This window comes from Alligator mississippiensis, chromosome 4, assembly GCF_030867095.1.
Source record: "Alligator mississippiensis isolate rAllMis1 chromosome 4, rAllMis1, whole genome shotgun sequence".
Classification (NCBI taxonomy): domain Eukaryota; kingdom Metazoa; phylum Chordata; order Crocodylia; family Alligatoridae; genus Alligator; species Alligator mississippiensis.
Window position 1 is genome coordinate 129420956 of NC_081827.1, and position 17040 is coordinate 129437995.

General features: G+C 47.5%; 1 protein-coding gene and 1 long non-coding RNA gene across 3 annotated transcripts in view; one reads left to right on the top strand and one right to left on the bottom strand.

The window, feature by feature from the left end:
* Positions 1–13777, bottom strand: part of TM7SF3 (transmembrane 7 superfamily member 3) — a 30572-nt gene extending 16795 nt beyond the window's left edge. The window contains exon 1 of one of the 2 annotated variants that reach the window (XM_019498349.2): positions 13636–13777. In XM_019498349.2, the coding sequence (XP_019353894.1) occupies positions 13636–13759 (124 nt within the window). In that variant the 5' untranslated portion in view covers positions 13760–13777. The remainder of the gene's footprint in view (positions 1–13635) is intronic. The other variant, XM_006272887.4, reaches the window with a different exon arrangement.
* Positions 13027–16666, top strand: LOC132250200 (uncharacterized). Its single transcript, XR_009461836.1, has 2 exons — positions 13027–13284; positions 15382–16666. It is a non-coding gene; the product is annotated as an uncharacterized LOC132250200 (long non-coding RNA).
* The last annotated feature ends 374 nt before the right edge of the window (positions 16667–17040 follow it).

A 17040-nucleotide genomic window follows, 5' to 3' on the forward strand; every position in this document is an offset into this window, starting at 1 on the left:
TATAGCCTCTTTTCCTGTTCTTTTCTTTACATGCTCCATGTAAAGCTCCATGTGAGCTCCATCCGAGGGTGCTGAAGGCACTGGCCGACATCACTGCAGAGCCACTGGCGGGAATACTTGAACGCTCGTGGCGCATGGGCAAAGTCCCGGAGGACTGGAAAAGGGCCAATGTGGTCCCCATCTTCAAGAAGGGGAGGAAGGAGGACCCAGGCAACTATAGGCCAGTCAGTCTCACCTCCATCCTTGGCAAAGTCTTTGAAAAAATTATCAAGGCTCACATTTGCGAGAGCCCGGCAGGGCAAATTATGCTGAGGGGAAACCAGCACGGGTTCGTAGCAGGCAGATCGTGCCTGACTAATCCCATCTCTTTTTATTACCAGGGTTACAAAATGCCTGGACACAGAAGGAGGGGTGGATGTCGTATACTTAGACTTCAGGAAGGCCTTCAATACGGTATCCCACCCCATACTGGTGAACAAGTCAAGAGGCTGCGACTTGGATGACTACACAGTCCGGTGGGTGGCGAATTGGCTGGAGGGTCGCACCCAGAGAGTCGTGGTGGATGGGTCGGTTTGACCTGGAAGGGTGTGGGCAGTGGGGTCCCGCAGGGCTCGGTCCTGGGACTGATACTCTTTAATATCTTCATCAGCAACTTGGACGAGGGAGTGAAATGTACTCTGTCCAAGTTTGCAGATGACACAAAGCTATGGGGAGATGTGGACACGCCGGAGGGCAGGGAACAGCTGCAAGCAGACCTGGACAGGTTGGACAAGTGGGCAGAAAACAAGAGAATGCAGTTCAACAAAGAGAAATGCAAAGTGCTGCACCTAGGGAGGAAAAATGTCCAGCACACCTACAGCCTAGGGAATGACCTGCTGGGTGGCACGGAAGTGGAAAGGGATCTTGGAATCCTAGTGGACTCCAAGATGAACATGAGTCGGCAGTGTGACGAAGCCATCAGAAAAGCCAATGGCACTTTATCGTGCATCAGCAGATGCATGACGAATAGATCCAAGGAGGTGATACTTCCCCTCTATTGGGCGCTGGTCAGACCGCAGCTGGAGTACTGCGTGCAATTCTGGGCGCTGCACTTCAAGAGGGATGCGGATAACCTGGAGAGGGTCCAGAGAAGGGCCACTCGTATGGTTAAGGGCCTGCAGACCAAGCCCTACGAGGAGAGACTAGAGCAACTGGACCTTTTCAGCCTCCGCAAGAGAAGGTTGAGAGGCGACCTTGTGGCTGCCTATAAGTTCATCAAGGGGGCACAGAAGGGAATTGGTGAGTATTTATTCACCAAGGCGCCCCCAGGGGTTACAAGAAATAATGGACACAAGCTAGCAGACAGCAGATTTAGATTGGACATTAGGGAGAACTTCTTCACAGTTCGAGTGGCTAAGGTCTGGAACGGGCTCCCAAGGGAGGTGGTGCTCTCCCCTGCCCTGGAGGTCTTCAAGAGGAGGTTAGATAAGCATCTAGCTGGGGTCATCTAGACCCAGCACTCTTTCCTGCTTATGCAGGGGGTCGGACTCGATGATCTATTGAGGTCCCTTCCGACCCTAACATCTATGAATCTATGCTCTCCCCTCTGTATTTCCTTTCAGGCAACAACTCCTACTCCTTTTCCAATTGCAAGGTTCACTACTACTCTACCTGCATGGATGGAACAAAGAGCACACCAACCACAGACGCTTCCTCAGCCTGACAAAGGGTATTTAAATCCGAAAGCTTGCTAAGAAGAATTTTCCAACTATCTTTTATTAAACCAACTCAGATATCAGATTTACCTGAAGAAACTTGTCTGCCTATGTCCTTAGACCAACATGGCTACAACCTACACCCCATTAAGCAAAATATTAACACTTATTAATTTAATCTCCCTGTTGGTTCTATCAAAAGTGAAAGTTTCTTTCTGCATGATGCAGTGTAACCCTGCTATTTGCCAAGATTAGCAAACTACTATATCCAAGAAGGATACTTCTTTCAAGGGAGTTGCCGTTAAGGACTGAAGTTTAAATGAATACCCTACAGAAGTCTTCAGCAGAAAGAGCCTACATTAATAATATTTCTTTAGAAGAAGTTTCTGCTCCCTGGGCCAGAGGTGTTAGAAAAGGAGATCTTTTCGAGAGAGAAGAAAGCAATTAGGCAGGGAGAGACCAGATTACCACAGCATAGTAATTTATGGAAGGGAAATACGTTTTATGTTAGGGGGAAAAGAACTCCAAGTAACTCAGATACACAATTTCCTAAAGAAGTATCGTCTGTTAGTCTGAATTTCTTAGAGCAAGAGGATGCATGGTTCAATCCTAGCTTTGATGGAATACAATGCAGTTCTTCCCTTTGTACACTACCCTGAGGCTTTGACATTAAGAGATTTTTTAATATTCACGGTTGAAGCATATTCTGTCAACACATGGTCATGATACTTTACAGTCTGTCAGTCACACTCATTTTGGCCTGCAGCAATTTGCATAAAAAGGCACAGTGTAGGAAATAATTGGAGTTTTCCCTACTGTTTGGGGATTTTCCAGAACAGAGGTCTGAGGTTCAATAAAGAAAGCAGCGAACTGGCAAGGTTGGCAATACAAGGATTCTGAAGCTCCCTACAGATCATCAGGAAGTTCACATCCCAATAAGTAGGCCTCAAGTAGGTTTTAAGTGGTCATTTGTGAAGCATTACTGGCTTTTATTCAGTACTTACAAGAACAAAGGAGTTGGGAGAGGTTGGGGGGGGAGGGGGAAAGTGGGCGTAAATACCTATTCTGTCAGTTCCTCACCTTTCACAAGTTCTCAGTTAGGTATCATATGTGGAAGGTGGAGGAAGAAGCATAAACAATTGTTTTCATGAACTGAATTTAAAAATACACTTCGAAGTTTATGGGTGTTGGTTATAGCTGTGTTGATCTAAGGACATAGGCAGGTGATGTTTCCTCTGCCTGAAAAAGGTGCTTGTACCCAACAGCTTGCAAACAATATTTTTTCCAACAATTTTAGTTGGTCTAATAAAAAATTTACCTCAAGAACCTTGTCTGCCTTAGAAGTTTTTGAGAATTTGATATTGGTGAAACTGGTCATCATGATAACCATATTCAGTATTGAAGTCCTCCATCCACAGATCACTACCCTGCATGGGCTACTAGGATGCAAGCTTTCCTAAACGTAATGAATATCATGGTAGCGACTAGGGTCCAATGGCCAGGTCTCCTAACTGCAGTAGATACTATGGCTACACATAGTAAAGAGGAATTCTTCATCTTTGGGAATGTCAAATGTATGCAAGCAAGAATGGGAGCATGGAGGAAGGCTGAAACAGTGGAACATAGTAAGTGGTTTGCCCAAATTCATTCTGCAGGTCAGTGGGAGAGGTGGGACTAGTAGTACCCAGCACTCTTGACTTGTACCACATCCACTCAACAAGTCAAGCAGGAAAACTTCTCAGGAAATAATCATCTTGGTTATTTAGACTCAGTCTCCAGAACTATTTATTCCATTCTCCACCTTGCTTCGAGGGCATTTTTTGGCTCTTTTGTCTCAGTTGGTTCTGGTCATTACCAAATAAAATTCAACTTGTAGCCCAAAGACAAAAAATGAACAAATGGGGCAAAACAATTACACAGAACATTTAGAGAGGGAGCTAAAGATTAACAAAGCAGAGTAAAAGGTAGGCACAGGAGCAAGTATAATTTGTATTTGCTTGCCTGATAGCCATTAATATTAAAATAGGAGTATAACAGATTCTAGTGTAGAACAAAGTTGCCAGAGTAGGTGCATGCCAAAAAGTGATCACAAGATGTTGCATCCCTCTTCTTGTCTCTCTGGGAGCCCTTGCTTTGCTCTGGACTGATGGGGCAGGAGTTTACCTGCAGAGCTCACTGCAGGATCATGGGCAGAGACGGTTTCCTTGCATTTTGGTAGAGTGCTTATAGCCCATTTCCTTGCTATGCCACCTAACTCCCTTGTTTCATTCACTTCGAGTGAGCAGAGACTACCTTTCACAGTAGAAAATAAGGAAGCCTAAGCTGTTTCTACGCTTGTTTTAAGTGACTCCACGTCAAGTTCTGAGTATTTGACATTTTGTAAATACTATTTGTGCAAAATGCCCATAAAGTCTGTATGTCAAGCTTGATTTTTTCCACCACTAGTCATAACCTGACCAAAAGTACCTCAGCAATGTCTGTGCAGTCCAGTTTCCATTAAGAAATTAACTGTATGCAGCAATACCACACTGCAGCGTAGATGAAGATATATTAGCTCTAACTCCAGTTCTTACTGTTGTCTAGGCAGTCTGCATACATATTGAGCAAGGGGGCACTTTATATCTGTTACAATCATGACACAAATATTTCTACTTAATTTAAGGCTAATCAAGTTAAGCGGTCATTTAAAATAAGCCCAAAGAATTTTAAAGAGGATAATGAACTCAATATGCTGGAACAGCCCAAACAATTTTAAGAGGATAAGCTCAATATTCTGGAGCAGCCCACACAGGACAGTCTAGGCATTTAAAGCCAGATTTGCAACATAGAAATAATGCAAACACTTGTAACCTGGGAGGTACTCCCAAAGGTACACCCTCTCCAATTGAAGGGATCAAAGCAGGTGCACAAGCGCTGTGGGAGGTGTAGGGACTCTCCTCCCCCTATAGAGCAGAGCCAGACCACTACTGGGGACTTAACCATATACCTTTTAATGAGGAAACAATACTGGGAACATAACAGGCATAAATCAGGGGGGTATAGTGGACACTACAATGACCCAACGGGCAGGATTCAACAAAGGTTAGACACTTACACTCATTGGCAAAAGACAGGGTTAACAAAATATAAAACACAAACAGCAGAGCTAACAATACTGGTTGGGGAAATATAAAAAGGCACAAAATATAAAATGTCAAAGGACAAAGAAATATAGGGCCTAGGTACCTGGAAAGGGAGAAAACACAATGGCCCCTTTCCACTGCAAGAAGAATTTCTCCTTGTTAGCTCTCACACCCCAGATCACCAAAGCTAGGACTTGAACTTGGATCTCCCATGTGGTAGGTAGGAACACTGCCACACCGCCACTAGTGCTGGTACTACTTCAAGCTGCTAGGGGTCTTGACCTTCCTGGAGCCCTGGCCTCATGTCGAGCTGCCTGATCTCCAACTGGAGGAGCTGGAAGCCGAGCTGGGAACCCCTCAGGTCGCTGCTCGGATCCTTGCTAAAGCGGGAAGCCTCTCCTGCTAGCCACAGCCTCTCATAGGGGATCCTGGAGCCCAGCAGGAAGCCTCTCCTGCCAGCCACATGCCGTGCTGCTGAGGGTCCAACTGGTGCCTACAGGTCCTGCTCCTTCAGGCTCTTCTGGGGCAACTGCTTCTGCCCTGCTGGCTCAGCTCTTGCCAGCTCTTTGAAGCTCCTTCCTCGTGGTCCCTCGCTGGTCTCTTCCCCAAGTCAGCTGTGCTGCCCCTTTTACTCCCCCTCCAGGTGACCCAAGGGGCCAATGAGGGGACATGAGGGGCGAGTCTCTGGGGCCTGATTGGTGAGGAAAGGGAATCCCAAGTCCTCCAATCATCTTTTGCCCTTTCAAAACCCCTGGGCTAGGTCACTGCCAGCTAGCCTGTCACGCACTGAATGGGAGTTGGTTTGGAGTTGACTGTCAAGGAAACAGTCAGATGTCAGCATCTGTTTTTGTTGTTATATTAAAATAATGACATGGATCAAAATGGACAGACTATCCAACAAAACTGCTTATGCATCAGGCTGCGTTCACAAGTCTTTTCAACTGCAGATCGACTAGCTTTGGGTACAAGCCTATTAAAACAGCAGGCAACAACATGCTGTTTTCATGAACGCACAAAAAACACAAAACACATTTCCAGACCACTGTTCTCTTCCTACAGGGAAGCTCATGGGAGGAAGCTCAGGTTCCTTACACGTTTCCTGCTTACAGTCCTCAGGTAGTATGGTCTGGGACACTGAGGAGGCCTGGCTACTGACCTCACACAGCCCACAACTCCTCTTCCTTGAGCTGGGTTTCAACATCTTCTGGTATCACAGCTCCTATGGGGAACTACATTGCTTACTGATCAGGCAGCTGCTATGTAGTAGCCTCTAAGCTTTAATTCCCTTTTGGCTACTAGTACTGAAAACTGGTGCATTTTCCACAGGGTGGTATCTTAAGGTAGGCTGGGTGCCTGCACCAGACTCAGCAGTGCTCCTTTTAAAACACAAGCAGCAGGATACTGAGGGAATTAAGATGAAATGCAATGGCACACTTGTCACAGAAGAGAAATGCCACGACAGATTACCTAGAGTAATATTTGTAGGCCACTGGTAAAGCTGCTTGGACTAAGAAAAGAGTTAGCCTTACAATTACAGACAAAGGATCTTTGGGTAAATCTGATATCTTTTATTAGGCCAACTCAAACAGCTGAAAAAATTCCTCTTTGCAAGCTTTCACATACAATAAAAGATATCAGATTTACCCAAAGAACCTTGTGTGTCTATGTCCTTGGACCAACACAGCTACAACCAATACCCCTTACAATTACGGCACTAAACCAGAACATGGAAAACCCCACATTCTATTAGATCAGGGATACCCAATCCCCAGCCTGTACAGCCACGTCATCTGGCCTCCTGGGCTCCCCATGGGTCCAAGAATTAGATAGTAAGGGAGCAGTGGCAGCATTAATTGCTGCTTACCTGCTGCTAGATCTCTGGACCCAGGAGGAACCCTGTGGGTCAGACAGCATGACCCATACAGCATGAGATCCACACAGTGCACTGACCCCATGTGGGGTCTGGCTCAAAAGGCTGAAAAGTTGAGCACCACTGTATTATTCTCAGCACGCTGCTATGTACAGCTTGAGACCTTGCACAGAGTAGTTTAATGGACCAAAGTGCACATTATAAGGATTGTGCTTCTCCTCCCTCATAATGAGTGATTTCAATTGTGGAGCACAATTGATACACTCAGACATGAAGTAACTATATACACTAGAGGTGCACAGATGCATCGGTCCAATATCGGATTGGTACCAATATAAAGAAAACTGTCTGCATCAGATATTGGCACAATAAGTGTTGCGCACAGCCGCAGCGCAGCACTCAGGCAGCGAGGAGCAGAGCCAGCAGTGTGGAGAGCTGCCTCCAGCTGGTAAGTCCAGGGTGGTGGAAGGGGGAAGAGGGAAGGGGCATGGGTGGGCAGATCAATGCTCCCCATGGTGAGGGAGGGGGCAGGAGAAGGCACTGCCCAGGCAGGGTGAGGTGGGGGCCAGAGCCTCAGCTCATGGGGGAGGCAGCTCCTGCCACTACTTGCACCACAGGAGTGCACCAGGGGGATGGGGGGAGAAAGACGACAATACACGACGTGTTCCCAGATCTCCGTGGAGCAGGGCAGGCAACAGCTGGGGCTGTGTGGGACTCCTCTCAGCGGGGGCTGGGCTTTGAGCAGGTGCCAGTGGCACTGGGAAGATGCTGCATCCACCCACCCCAAGTTTTGCCTCTACTCCCAGTGCCACCGCTGCCAGCTGCCCGGTGCAGCCGTGGCTCTTCCCAGCATGTGGGTGGAGGTGGGGCATCAAGCCAGGGCTGTGCTAGGAGTGGACTGGCAGCAAAATTTGGGGTGGGTGCAGCATCTGCCTAGCGCTACTGGCACCTGCTCCAAGCCCAGCCCCCACTGAGAAGAGCACTGTGCAGCCCTGGCTGCAGCCCACCCCACCCTGCATAGATCCAGGGGACACATGCATCCCTCTCCCCGCCTCCCCCATGGTGCAAGCAGTGGTGGGAGCCACCTTCCCACCCCCACCCCAACAAGCTGTAGCTCTAGCCCCACCGCCGCCTGGGCAGCATCTGCCCCTGCCCCCTCCCTTACTGCGGAGGCATTTATCTGCCCCCCCCCATGCCCCTTCCACCACACTAGACTTACCAGCTGGAGGCAGCTGTATCAGAAACCGGACTGGTATCCACCGATATGCCTCCTTAAATAATTGGCATCAGTCCCAAAAAAAATCTCTGGGTGTACCCCTAATACACACACTAAATGCAATATTTATTAGCTATTAAGCCTCAATAGCTCATACACAAGTAATTAGGAGAAGCCTTTGACTAATTTTTCTTTAGACTAGGAGGTTTGTGAACTGCTTAGTTTACAATACTTTAAAGAAAAAGGAAGAAATAATTAAACAGGGGGAGGGGGGAGCTGGCCCAGTGCCATACAGCCCCTGCTGGCCGGGACCCTGTACTCCTGCAGCTCTGCTCTGGGCCCAGCCAACGCTAGTCCTAGGACACCAGTATGGGCCTTGTGTTCCCACTGACTCCCACACCCACAGTGCCCTCCCAGCTCCACAGTACAGGCAGGGGCCAGCACACAGCCCTGACTCCCTGCTCGCTGGCAGGGAAGGAGCTGCTGCTGAGTTCAGGGAAAAGCCCCCACGTGGGCTGCGAGCGGCTGTAGCACGGGGCACCGGCCACAGGGCAGGCAAGGGGCCGCTTTTCCACGCTGCACTCAGCACCAGCTTGTAACCCGCCCCTGCTGCCAGTCTGGGCCCTGCGCTCGCTCCAGGGTCACCTGTTAAGGGCGTGCTATGGTAGGAACAGCTGCTTGGAACAGAAGAAAGCAGCCCCCCTGCTTGCCACGCTGGGGAGTGTTTGCCACTGCTGACTCTGTTGCCCAGCATGCAAACTCTGGGCAGGCAGCAGCAGCAAACACTGCCCACCGCAGCAAGCAAGGGGCGGGCCTTTCTTCCGCACCAGGCAGCCCCAATGGGCGAGCCCAGAGCCAGAGCAGGGCCCAGGCTGGCAGCAGGAGCAGATTACAAGCTGGTGCTGAGGGTGGGGAAAAGCAGCCCCTCCCCTGACCCATGGTTGGCACCCCACACTGCAGCTGCTCACAGCCCATGTGGGGCTGCCTGTGCCTGCTCAGAACAGCCCCGTGTGGGCTGTGAGCGGCTGCAGCAGGGAGCACTGGAAATGGGATGGGGGAGGGACTGCTTTTCCCCCATGCTCAGCACCAACTCCTTCCCTGCCCACAGTCCTCCCTTGCCCTTCCCCCACCACTTACCTGAGTTTCCGGTGCCGGTGCAGCCACATGGTCCCAGGCCAGAAGCCCCTGGGGCTTCTGGCTAGGGGGGCTGGGCAGGCCCTGCTGTTGCAGGAGCCGGCCGGGGCTTCCCCTGGTTCCCACTGCCCCTGGCTCCTGTCATTTTTTGACAGGAACCAAGGACAGATAAATATTAATTTTCTAATTTTTTTTAGTGATGCTGTGGGCTGGTTGCCCGCTCCTGGCTTAGACCTTTTGTAGGTACAGCTTCATATCCTCAAAACACAAGTTAACTACTTGCAGACAATATCCCTCCAACCAGGATTAGCCAACAATTAAGTGCTACATGTAAACATGCACACATATCCATTAACCTCTCTAAATTAGAGAAGGTCCAAGTGCAGCTAGGCACTCAGACACCCTTCTTTTAGGAGGGAAGAATACCAATCAGAGCTTCAAAGCAGCTTCTGGCATGGCTTACAAAGCAGGCTGCATAAGCCCCTTCATTACATAGATGCAGATTTGTTTCCTCAGTACATGGTCACAAGAAGCCTAGACAAGTTAACCAGTAACATTCTGCAGCAGTGGCAGCAAGGGGATCTCCCCTACAGTCACATAACTTGTTTTCACAAAAGAAACCAAACGAAAGCAAGAAAAGGTCCATTTCATTTCAGTAACTGGAGGGCCTATGTAGAAAGGCCTTAGCCTCTGAAGTGCCAGAACACCTCTGCAAGTCTTGAAAGTTATCTAGACTGAGAACCCTTTTAAGTGGCAGCGTTTCCTTATGTCAATCATTTCCTGCATTTAAATAAACCGCTGAAAGGCCTCTTTTCTTCACTCGAACTATAACAGAACTTCAACTCTTTCCCCAGGCTCTATCTGCATCACATAAATAGGACAACTCTAAGCCGTGCCAAGCTTTATCTTTAATAAAAGGGCACTGCTGGACCCTGTCTATACTACAAACTCAGTTCAACTGCAGGATAGATTGATTATGTGTCAAATGAGGCAACTGTGCTTTTCCACTCGAGAGCAACATCTCGCTGGAATACAAGAGCCTGAAGTCTCATGCATCAGATGATTAGACTTACCTAGGAGTGGCATAGTGAAGAGTTAAAGATGCAGCAGGGATTACAAGTGGTAATAAAAAGAAACTAGATAGACTCAAGCCTCTTGGCATGAACTGCCAAGGACACAAGTTTTACTCACCTAACCTCTTTTACACAGAAGGTCAGGTAGCTTTAAAGAGCTGAAGAAAGCCCTGTAAACCTTGATGTGTTGTTAATACAAGGCATAATGCCCACTGGCCAGTAGACTGTTAGAAAAGATAATTAGACTTCAGTTTTATTTTGGGGTGGAGGGTGGCAATGGGTTGTTAGACATGGGTTGGATGTTCTACAAGATGCAGAGCTGGTTGAAAGTTTGAGAAGGCTTTTTGCATTAAGCCAACTCCATATATATGTTAGGAAGGACACTTGATGCCCAAAAGGTTGTACAACAGTTCTCCCAACTATACAGTTGTCCATTAAGATGGATATATTGCCAAAAAAACAAAACAAAATAAAAAACCCTTCCTTTTCAGATATTTCCTGGACCATTGTGGCTACAATACTCCAATCCTACTTTTGTAAAAAGAGACACTGATGCAGGATTTCCCTCTGGCTTTTTGATGGTGGGAAACTTCTTGTATCTCTCTTGTCCCTACAGTACACAAGCAGAGAATGGTGTAAGAGATGCTGGGCCAAACAACATCCCCTTAAACCACTGACCTGACGTCCTCCAAGACGGACTGATCCTTTTATATATATATATATCTATATATCTTTCTGAAGCATTTCAGGGGTGTAGGTTGTAGCCCTGTTGGTCCAAGGACATAGGCAGACAAGGTTATTTAGGTAACATTTGGTACTCAGCTTCAGTTACATATACTGTATCAAGGGCTAGAAAAAACATAACACTTTTCATGTTGAACCTATAAGCAAGGTTTGAGGCAAAGAAATAAGAAAGGTGAATTCAGAAACCACCACGCCGATACAAACCGGAACATCCATTAAATATGACTTTTCTATCAAAACTAGATTAAAAACAACAAAAATGAAGTAGCTTTTTGGTATTTACAGAAGACCAGAACATGCAACTACAGATGCAGAACCATATTTCATCCTGAAAATACCAGCACAGAATTGGAGTAACTTTGTTACAAGAAGAGGAGTTAAAACTATATATACCAAGAGCCAACTAATGATTTAGGTGGCATTGCCTCAAGTCTACACGGCCATGACTGAAATCAGACTCTAACCTTCGTAGGCAGTTGCATGGTTCCAGTGAGAACACTGCTAAACAGTTCTGGAAGTACTTTTGAGAGCCAGGAGTTTAGAACTAGGATTGGCAAGCCAGACTGGTCAACCGTCGTCAATTGACTGCACATTTTTTTTGACCAGTCAAAGATTAGAGCAATTTTAAAAAACAAAACAAACATAAAACCAAAACACAACCTACATTTGTTGTAGTTTTCTTAATAGAAATGATTTTAACATTTTGACACATTTCTTAATGCAAAAGTTGTGCTTTTTCTGTGTATTATTTGGACCTATTGGCAATTTTTAAATACAGTTTTTGATCGATATGACTGGTCAATTGACCAAACTTTATTTGATCAAATACCCAATCCTATTTAGAACACATGCCTGCCAATGCAACAGTTTAAAAAGTACTCATGACTATGAAGCCAGGATCAATGCTGTAGCAGTTTAAGAAAAGAAAAAGCCCACCCTACACCCCCCAGCCACCAACACTATACCTACCAGGCAAATGAGTCTTAAACCTTTATTAATAAAGCAATTCTTCTATTGCAAAGAACTCAGCAAGACCCTACGATGACAGGCTGAGAGCCACAGGGCTCTTTAGCCTGGAAAAGCGCAGGCTCAGGGGTGATCTGATGGCCACCTATGAATTTATCAGGGGTGACCACCAGTATCTGGGGGAACGTTTGTTCACCAGAGCGCCCCAAGGGATGACGACTAGGTCAAACGGTCATAAACTACTACAAGACCGTTTCAGGCTGGACATAAGGAAGAATTTCTTTACTGTCCAAGCCCCCAAGGTCTGGAACAGCCTGCCACCGGAGGTGGTTCAAGCGCCTACATTGAACACCTTCAAGAGCAAACTGGATGCTTATCTTGCTGGGATCCTATGACCCCAGCTGACTTCCTGCCCTTTGGGCAGGGGGTTGGACTCAATGATCTTCCGAGGTCCCTTCCAGCCCTAATTTCTATGAAATCTATGAAATCAGAAAGAGCACAACAGGTCAGAAATGCACTATGGATTCCAATTTGAAATCGCTGGGCTTATGTTGTGAATTCCTGGATAGGGGTTTTCACACCTAACCTAATATTGTCCATCACCCGTTTAAAGCATCTCAAAGCACACCAGGATGCTGGGACAGCCTCGCTAAGAATCACCGCCCTAAAACAAATGTTAATTTTAAGAACAATAATTTTCAGCCAGGGTGCTATGGCGTGCCTTGAGATCCTTTAAGGGGTGCCACAGGATTTCATGCAACATTAGCACTGGTAAGTGTGCAAACGTGATTCACAAAAGCATAGAGAATGAGAGAGAAGTAGGGCTAGAAGGGACCTGCGGAAATCATTTAGCCCAACTCCCCACCTGAGGCAGGATCACCGCTATCCAAACTAAAATACATGGAATGATTTCAAACAAGACTCCAGTGTTAAAAAAAAAAAAAAGAAAAGTTCTGACCTGCTGTGGTCTGTGTTTTTTGGGAAGGGTGTTGTTTTGTTCTGTTGGTTTGGTTTTTTCTGTTTGTTTGTTTGTTTGTGGGTTTTTTTGCAACAGAAAAAATCCCTGTATCATTTTTCCATAGCCAAGAAAGGATTGAAAACTAGGAGCTGGCATTTTCCAAGGGGTGCCTTGTGCCAAAAACAGCTAGAAACAATTGCTTTAGAGACAATCCAACTCAACCAGGCCTGTCCTCTGGTTCAGAGGAGTCTGTGTGTTAGCACTGGCCATCAACACTATGCAATTAATTCTAGACCTTGCTTAAAAAGCTACTTCCCACCACCTCCATTCTTTCAAAAGGGCAAGCTGAGCTGGAAGCAGGGACCAGCCCCAGTGCATGGTATCACTGAGGAACCAAGAGTTTTGTATTTCTGATTTGTCAGCTAGCATTTTTGCCTCTCTCAGGCCAGCCACAGCTACAGAGGAACTGATCGAAAGCTCCCAGGGAATCAAGATCTCACACACCAGGTATCCTAGATTTGCTGGCTAGCATTTTCCCCATGCTTGCCCCCACCCCCCAGACTATGGAGAGGCTGATCCAAAGCTTCCTTTCGCACGCCAAGCTGCTCACAACAGCATCTTGGCTCCTCCACCTTTGTTCTAAGATCACTGTCTTCTTGCAAGGTGGCACCAGGGGGGCGAGGTGCCAGCCCCTGGAGGGACATGCATAACACCAGAGGCCGGGGGAACCCAGGCAAGATCTCCCAGTGCGGGCTGGGGCTGGTTCGCGGCACACATGACTGAGCCGTGACACGCGTGATTCTCCCCGTGACAGCCCCAGCAGCAGGCGGGGTGCCCGGGTCCCCCCAGCCGCCTTACCTGCCCCGGAAACGAACAGGGTGCCCCCGCGGCACGCGAGTGCCCACAACAGCAGCACCCGCACCAGCCCCATGACGCCGCACGGCCATCCCCACACTGCCACCCCGGCGCCGCCCGGCCCCATTTCTACCCGTGCTACGGGCAGGCGCAGGCTGCCACTTCCGCCCGCCACCCGCTCCCTCCGCCTTCCTCCCCGCCTCCTCGCCCGGCCCAGCGCCTGTGGTGCAGGGGGTAGGATGGGCCCTTAGGGCGCAGTGGGGCCGTTGCCCGCCTTGCAGCGCGCTCGCGCTTGCGGGGCCTGCAGGCAGCCCCCACCCCTCCCTCCTTGGCGCCCGCTCCTAGCTGTCAAGCCTAGGGTGTCCCCCGCCTTTCTTCTCGGGACCCCTGGGGAGAGCAGATGGGAAGTTTGGGGTAGATATGAAGGAAAACTTTCTCAGGAGGGTAGTGAAGCACTGGGACGGGTTAGCCAGGGAGGTGGTAGGAGCTCCATCCTTGGAAGACCCTGCAGCATTGCCAGCTCTCATGATTTTTGGTGTTGTTCAGGAACTACGCTTTGGGAACGTGAAAAACTTAGCTCTTTCTTTTACATATATTTAAAAGTTGGCCAAGGGATGTGATCTAGTCGCATTCCTGCCTAACACAGCTATGCCAGCAAAACTTTATAGTTAGTATAATGCTACTGACTAAAGTGAAAAGAACATGCCCCTCTAACTGAGATAGAAGTGGTATTGTGCTATGCTTTCATATATATATGCTTTCATATATATATATGAAAGAGCTAAGTTTTTCATGTTCCCAAAGTGTAGTGATCTAGTTGTGGATAGTCCTGCTTTGAGCAGGGGGTTGAACTAGATCAATGTTTCTCAACCCCTGGGTTGAAACCCAAAAGAATAGATGAAAAGGCCATAAACAAACTTTGAAAATGGATTTTCCTTTAAAGGAGAAACACGTGGGAAACTGTGGCTTTCCCCTTCCAGCATGCAAGGGGCTGTTTGGGGCCCCACAATGCCACCCCCAACCCCTCACACTGAGGGGCGGGGGGGCAGTGGGTCAGGAGTGAGGGGCACAGGGTGGAAAGTTGCCACTGATTTTATAAATATGTCCTGGTACAAAAAAGGTTGAGAATCATTGGACTAGATGACCTCCTGGGGTCCCTGCCAACCCCCGTTTTCTATGATTCAGGCAAATGTCTCACTCTCTGGCACCTGCTCATAGGTACCAAGCCAGAGTTCTCCGCCTTTCTTTTTGGACTCCTGGTACTCTCGAATAGACTTGACATGCCTCCCCTGTGAGTTTTCACTGGTTGTTTGCCTACAATAATAGCCATTCTTCTGTGGCAAAACACTCAGCCCACTGCAGGCCAGCCTGTTTTCAGCACTGTGGATTCCTCTGGGTTTCTCTGGTGGCTTGTGTTGGCACAGCTAATAGAGCTCAGGGTGTGCCAGCATACCTAAGCATACTAACATGTTTAACACTGAGAAGGATAAAGTGCTCCAGCAGCCTGCCCCAGGCCATGAACGTAACTTCCCCAGTCACCATCAAGGGAAAGACCCTAGAGGCGGTTTACCACTTCCCCTACCTCCGTAGCCACCTTTCTCAGAGAGTGAACACTGAGGAGGAGATCCAATGCAGGATCCAGCGCGCAAGTGCCTCCTTTGGGAAATTGCTTTGGTGCGTCCTTATTCTCTGGAAAAACACCAAGGTCCTGGTCTATAATGCAGTCATCATCCTCACTCTCCTCTACAGATATAAAACCAGGGAGACCTACCATCATCATCTCAAGAGACTGGAAAAGTATCACCAATGATGCCTCTGGAAAATCTTCCATATCTAATGGAGAGATTGCTCCACAAACACCAGCATCCTTGCTGAAGCAAGCGTCACCAGCATTGAGTCGGTGATCCTCAAGCACTGACTTCACTGGATCAAACGTACACATGCCTAAGTCTCGACTTCCAAAACAAGTGTTCTACTCCCAACAGCCTGAGATCTTGCAGTGGCCAGAGGAAATGCTACAAAGACACATTAAAAGCATACCTCAAGAAAATGGATGCCAACATCAAGAGCTGAGCTGGAAGTAGGACAGGATGAGTCCTGACCAATTGGCTGCTGACCAATTTCAATGGTGCTGTAACCTCAACCAAGCAGCAGCCTGTTTCAAGGTAAAGTGTTTTGCCCTTGAAGAAGAGAAAGAATGGAGGAAAAAAAGGAGAGAAATCCCAGCCTACAGCCTACTATCCCCTGCAGAAAGACTTGCAACTTCTGTGGGCAGGTCCGTGGCTCAAGGATGGGACTCTTAAGTCACTTCAAGGCTTATCAGTTATCAATGAGTTGCGGTAGAGATCATCCTTGAATTGAGGGATTGCTGATGACAACATTGTATGGCATCCTTGAAAGGATTTCAAGGCACTCAGGGTGCCACAGCACCGTGGTCAAGAACCATGGTACTAAGCTATACTGGGTAAAGGCAGTATCATTAACCTACATTATTCTAGATTCTAAGGATCCTGGTTACTCCTTCAGTGCCCTGTTAGCATGGCACTGGGAGAGTTACTGTGAGGTGCTTCCAGTCTAACAGCTTTGTTTGTGTGAAAAAAACAGCACTATTTTTTAATCTTCTGGTGTTTAAATCAGTTGCCAACTCTCATGGCTTGACCACAAGTCTCACAATGGAGGTTTGTTCCTTAAAAGTTCAGACCCCAAAGGTAGGGGGTTGACTTGGGCCTTTCTCATTAAAAAATAAAAATAAAAAAATTCTAGTCTGTGGTAAGTGCATGCTAACAGGCAAGCAATGTGGAAGGTAGATGGAAACATTATTATTATTTTTCAGGGACCTGAGCCATGATTTTTTATTGCTTTACGGTTGTTCAAACGTACAAATCCTTGTGTGAGTGCTCTTACTGTGATTAAATAGTGATATAGGTAAAATTAGTTTAACTAGAACAGTTGATATTTTCATTGCATGTAATGTGAGCACAACTTGATATTGTAAACCTTGCATAAGCATGCAAGATTGGACTGCTTCTCTGTATGGGTGTCTGGCTTATTGTGGTTCTTTTCTGTGCCCACAACAGTGTTCCTATTACCCAAGTTCTTCTGGGTTAACCAGCCCCCACCCCCACCACCAGAATAGTTACCTCCTGGTTCAATCCCCATCTATCATGATGGAATCCAACCACTGCATCCTGGTGGATGGTCTCACCCATTTTAAAAGCATTAGAATCAGATCTTTAAGACATTGCACAGTATTAAAATATTCAGCACTGACTTGGTCCACACCCCTGGCATATTTTGCTTGCATAGATGGGGCTGGTCTACATTACAGAGCTTCTGCTGCTATAGCCATGCTGCCGTAGCTTTGTCAACAGTGCCTCTTAGTGGAGTCACACCTTATGCTGCAGAGGG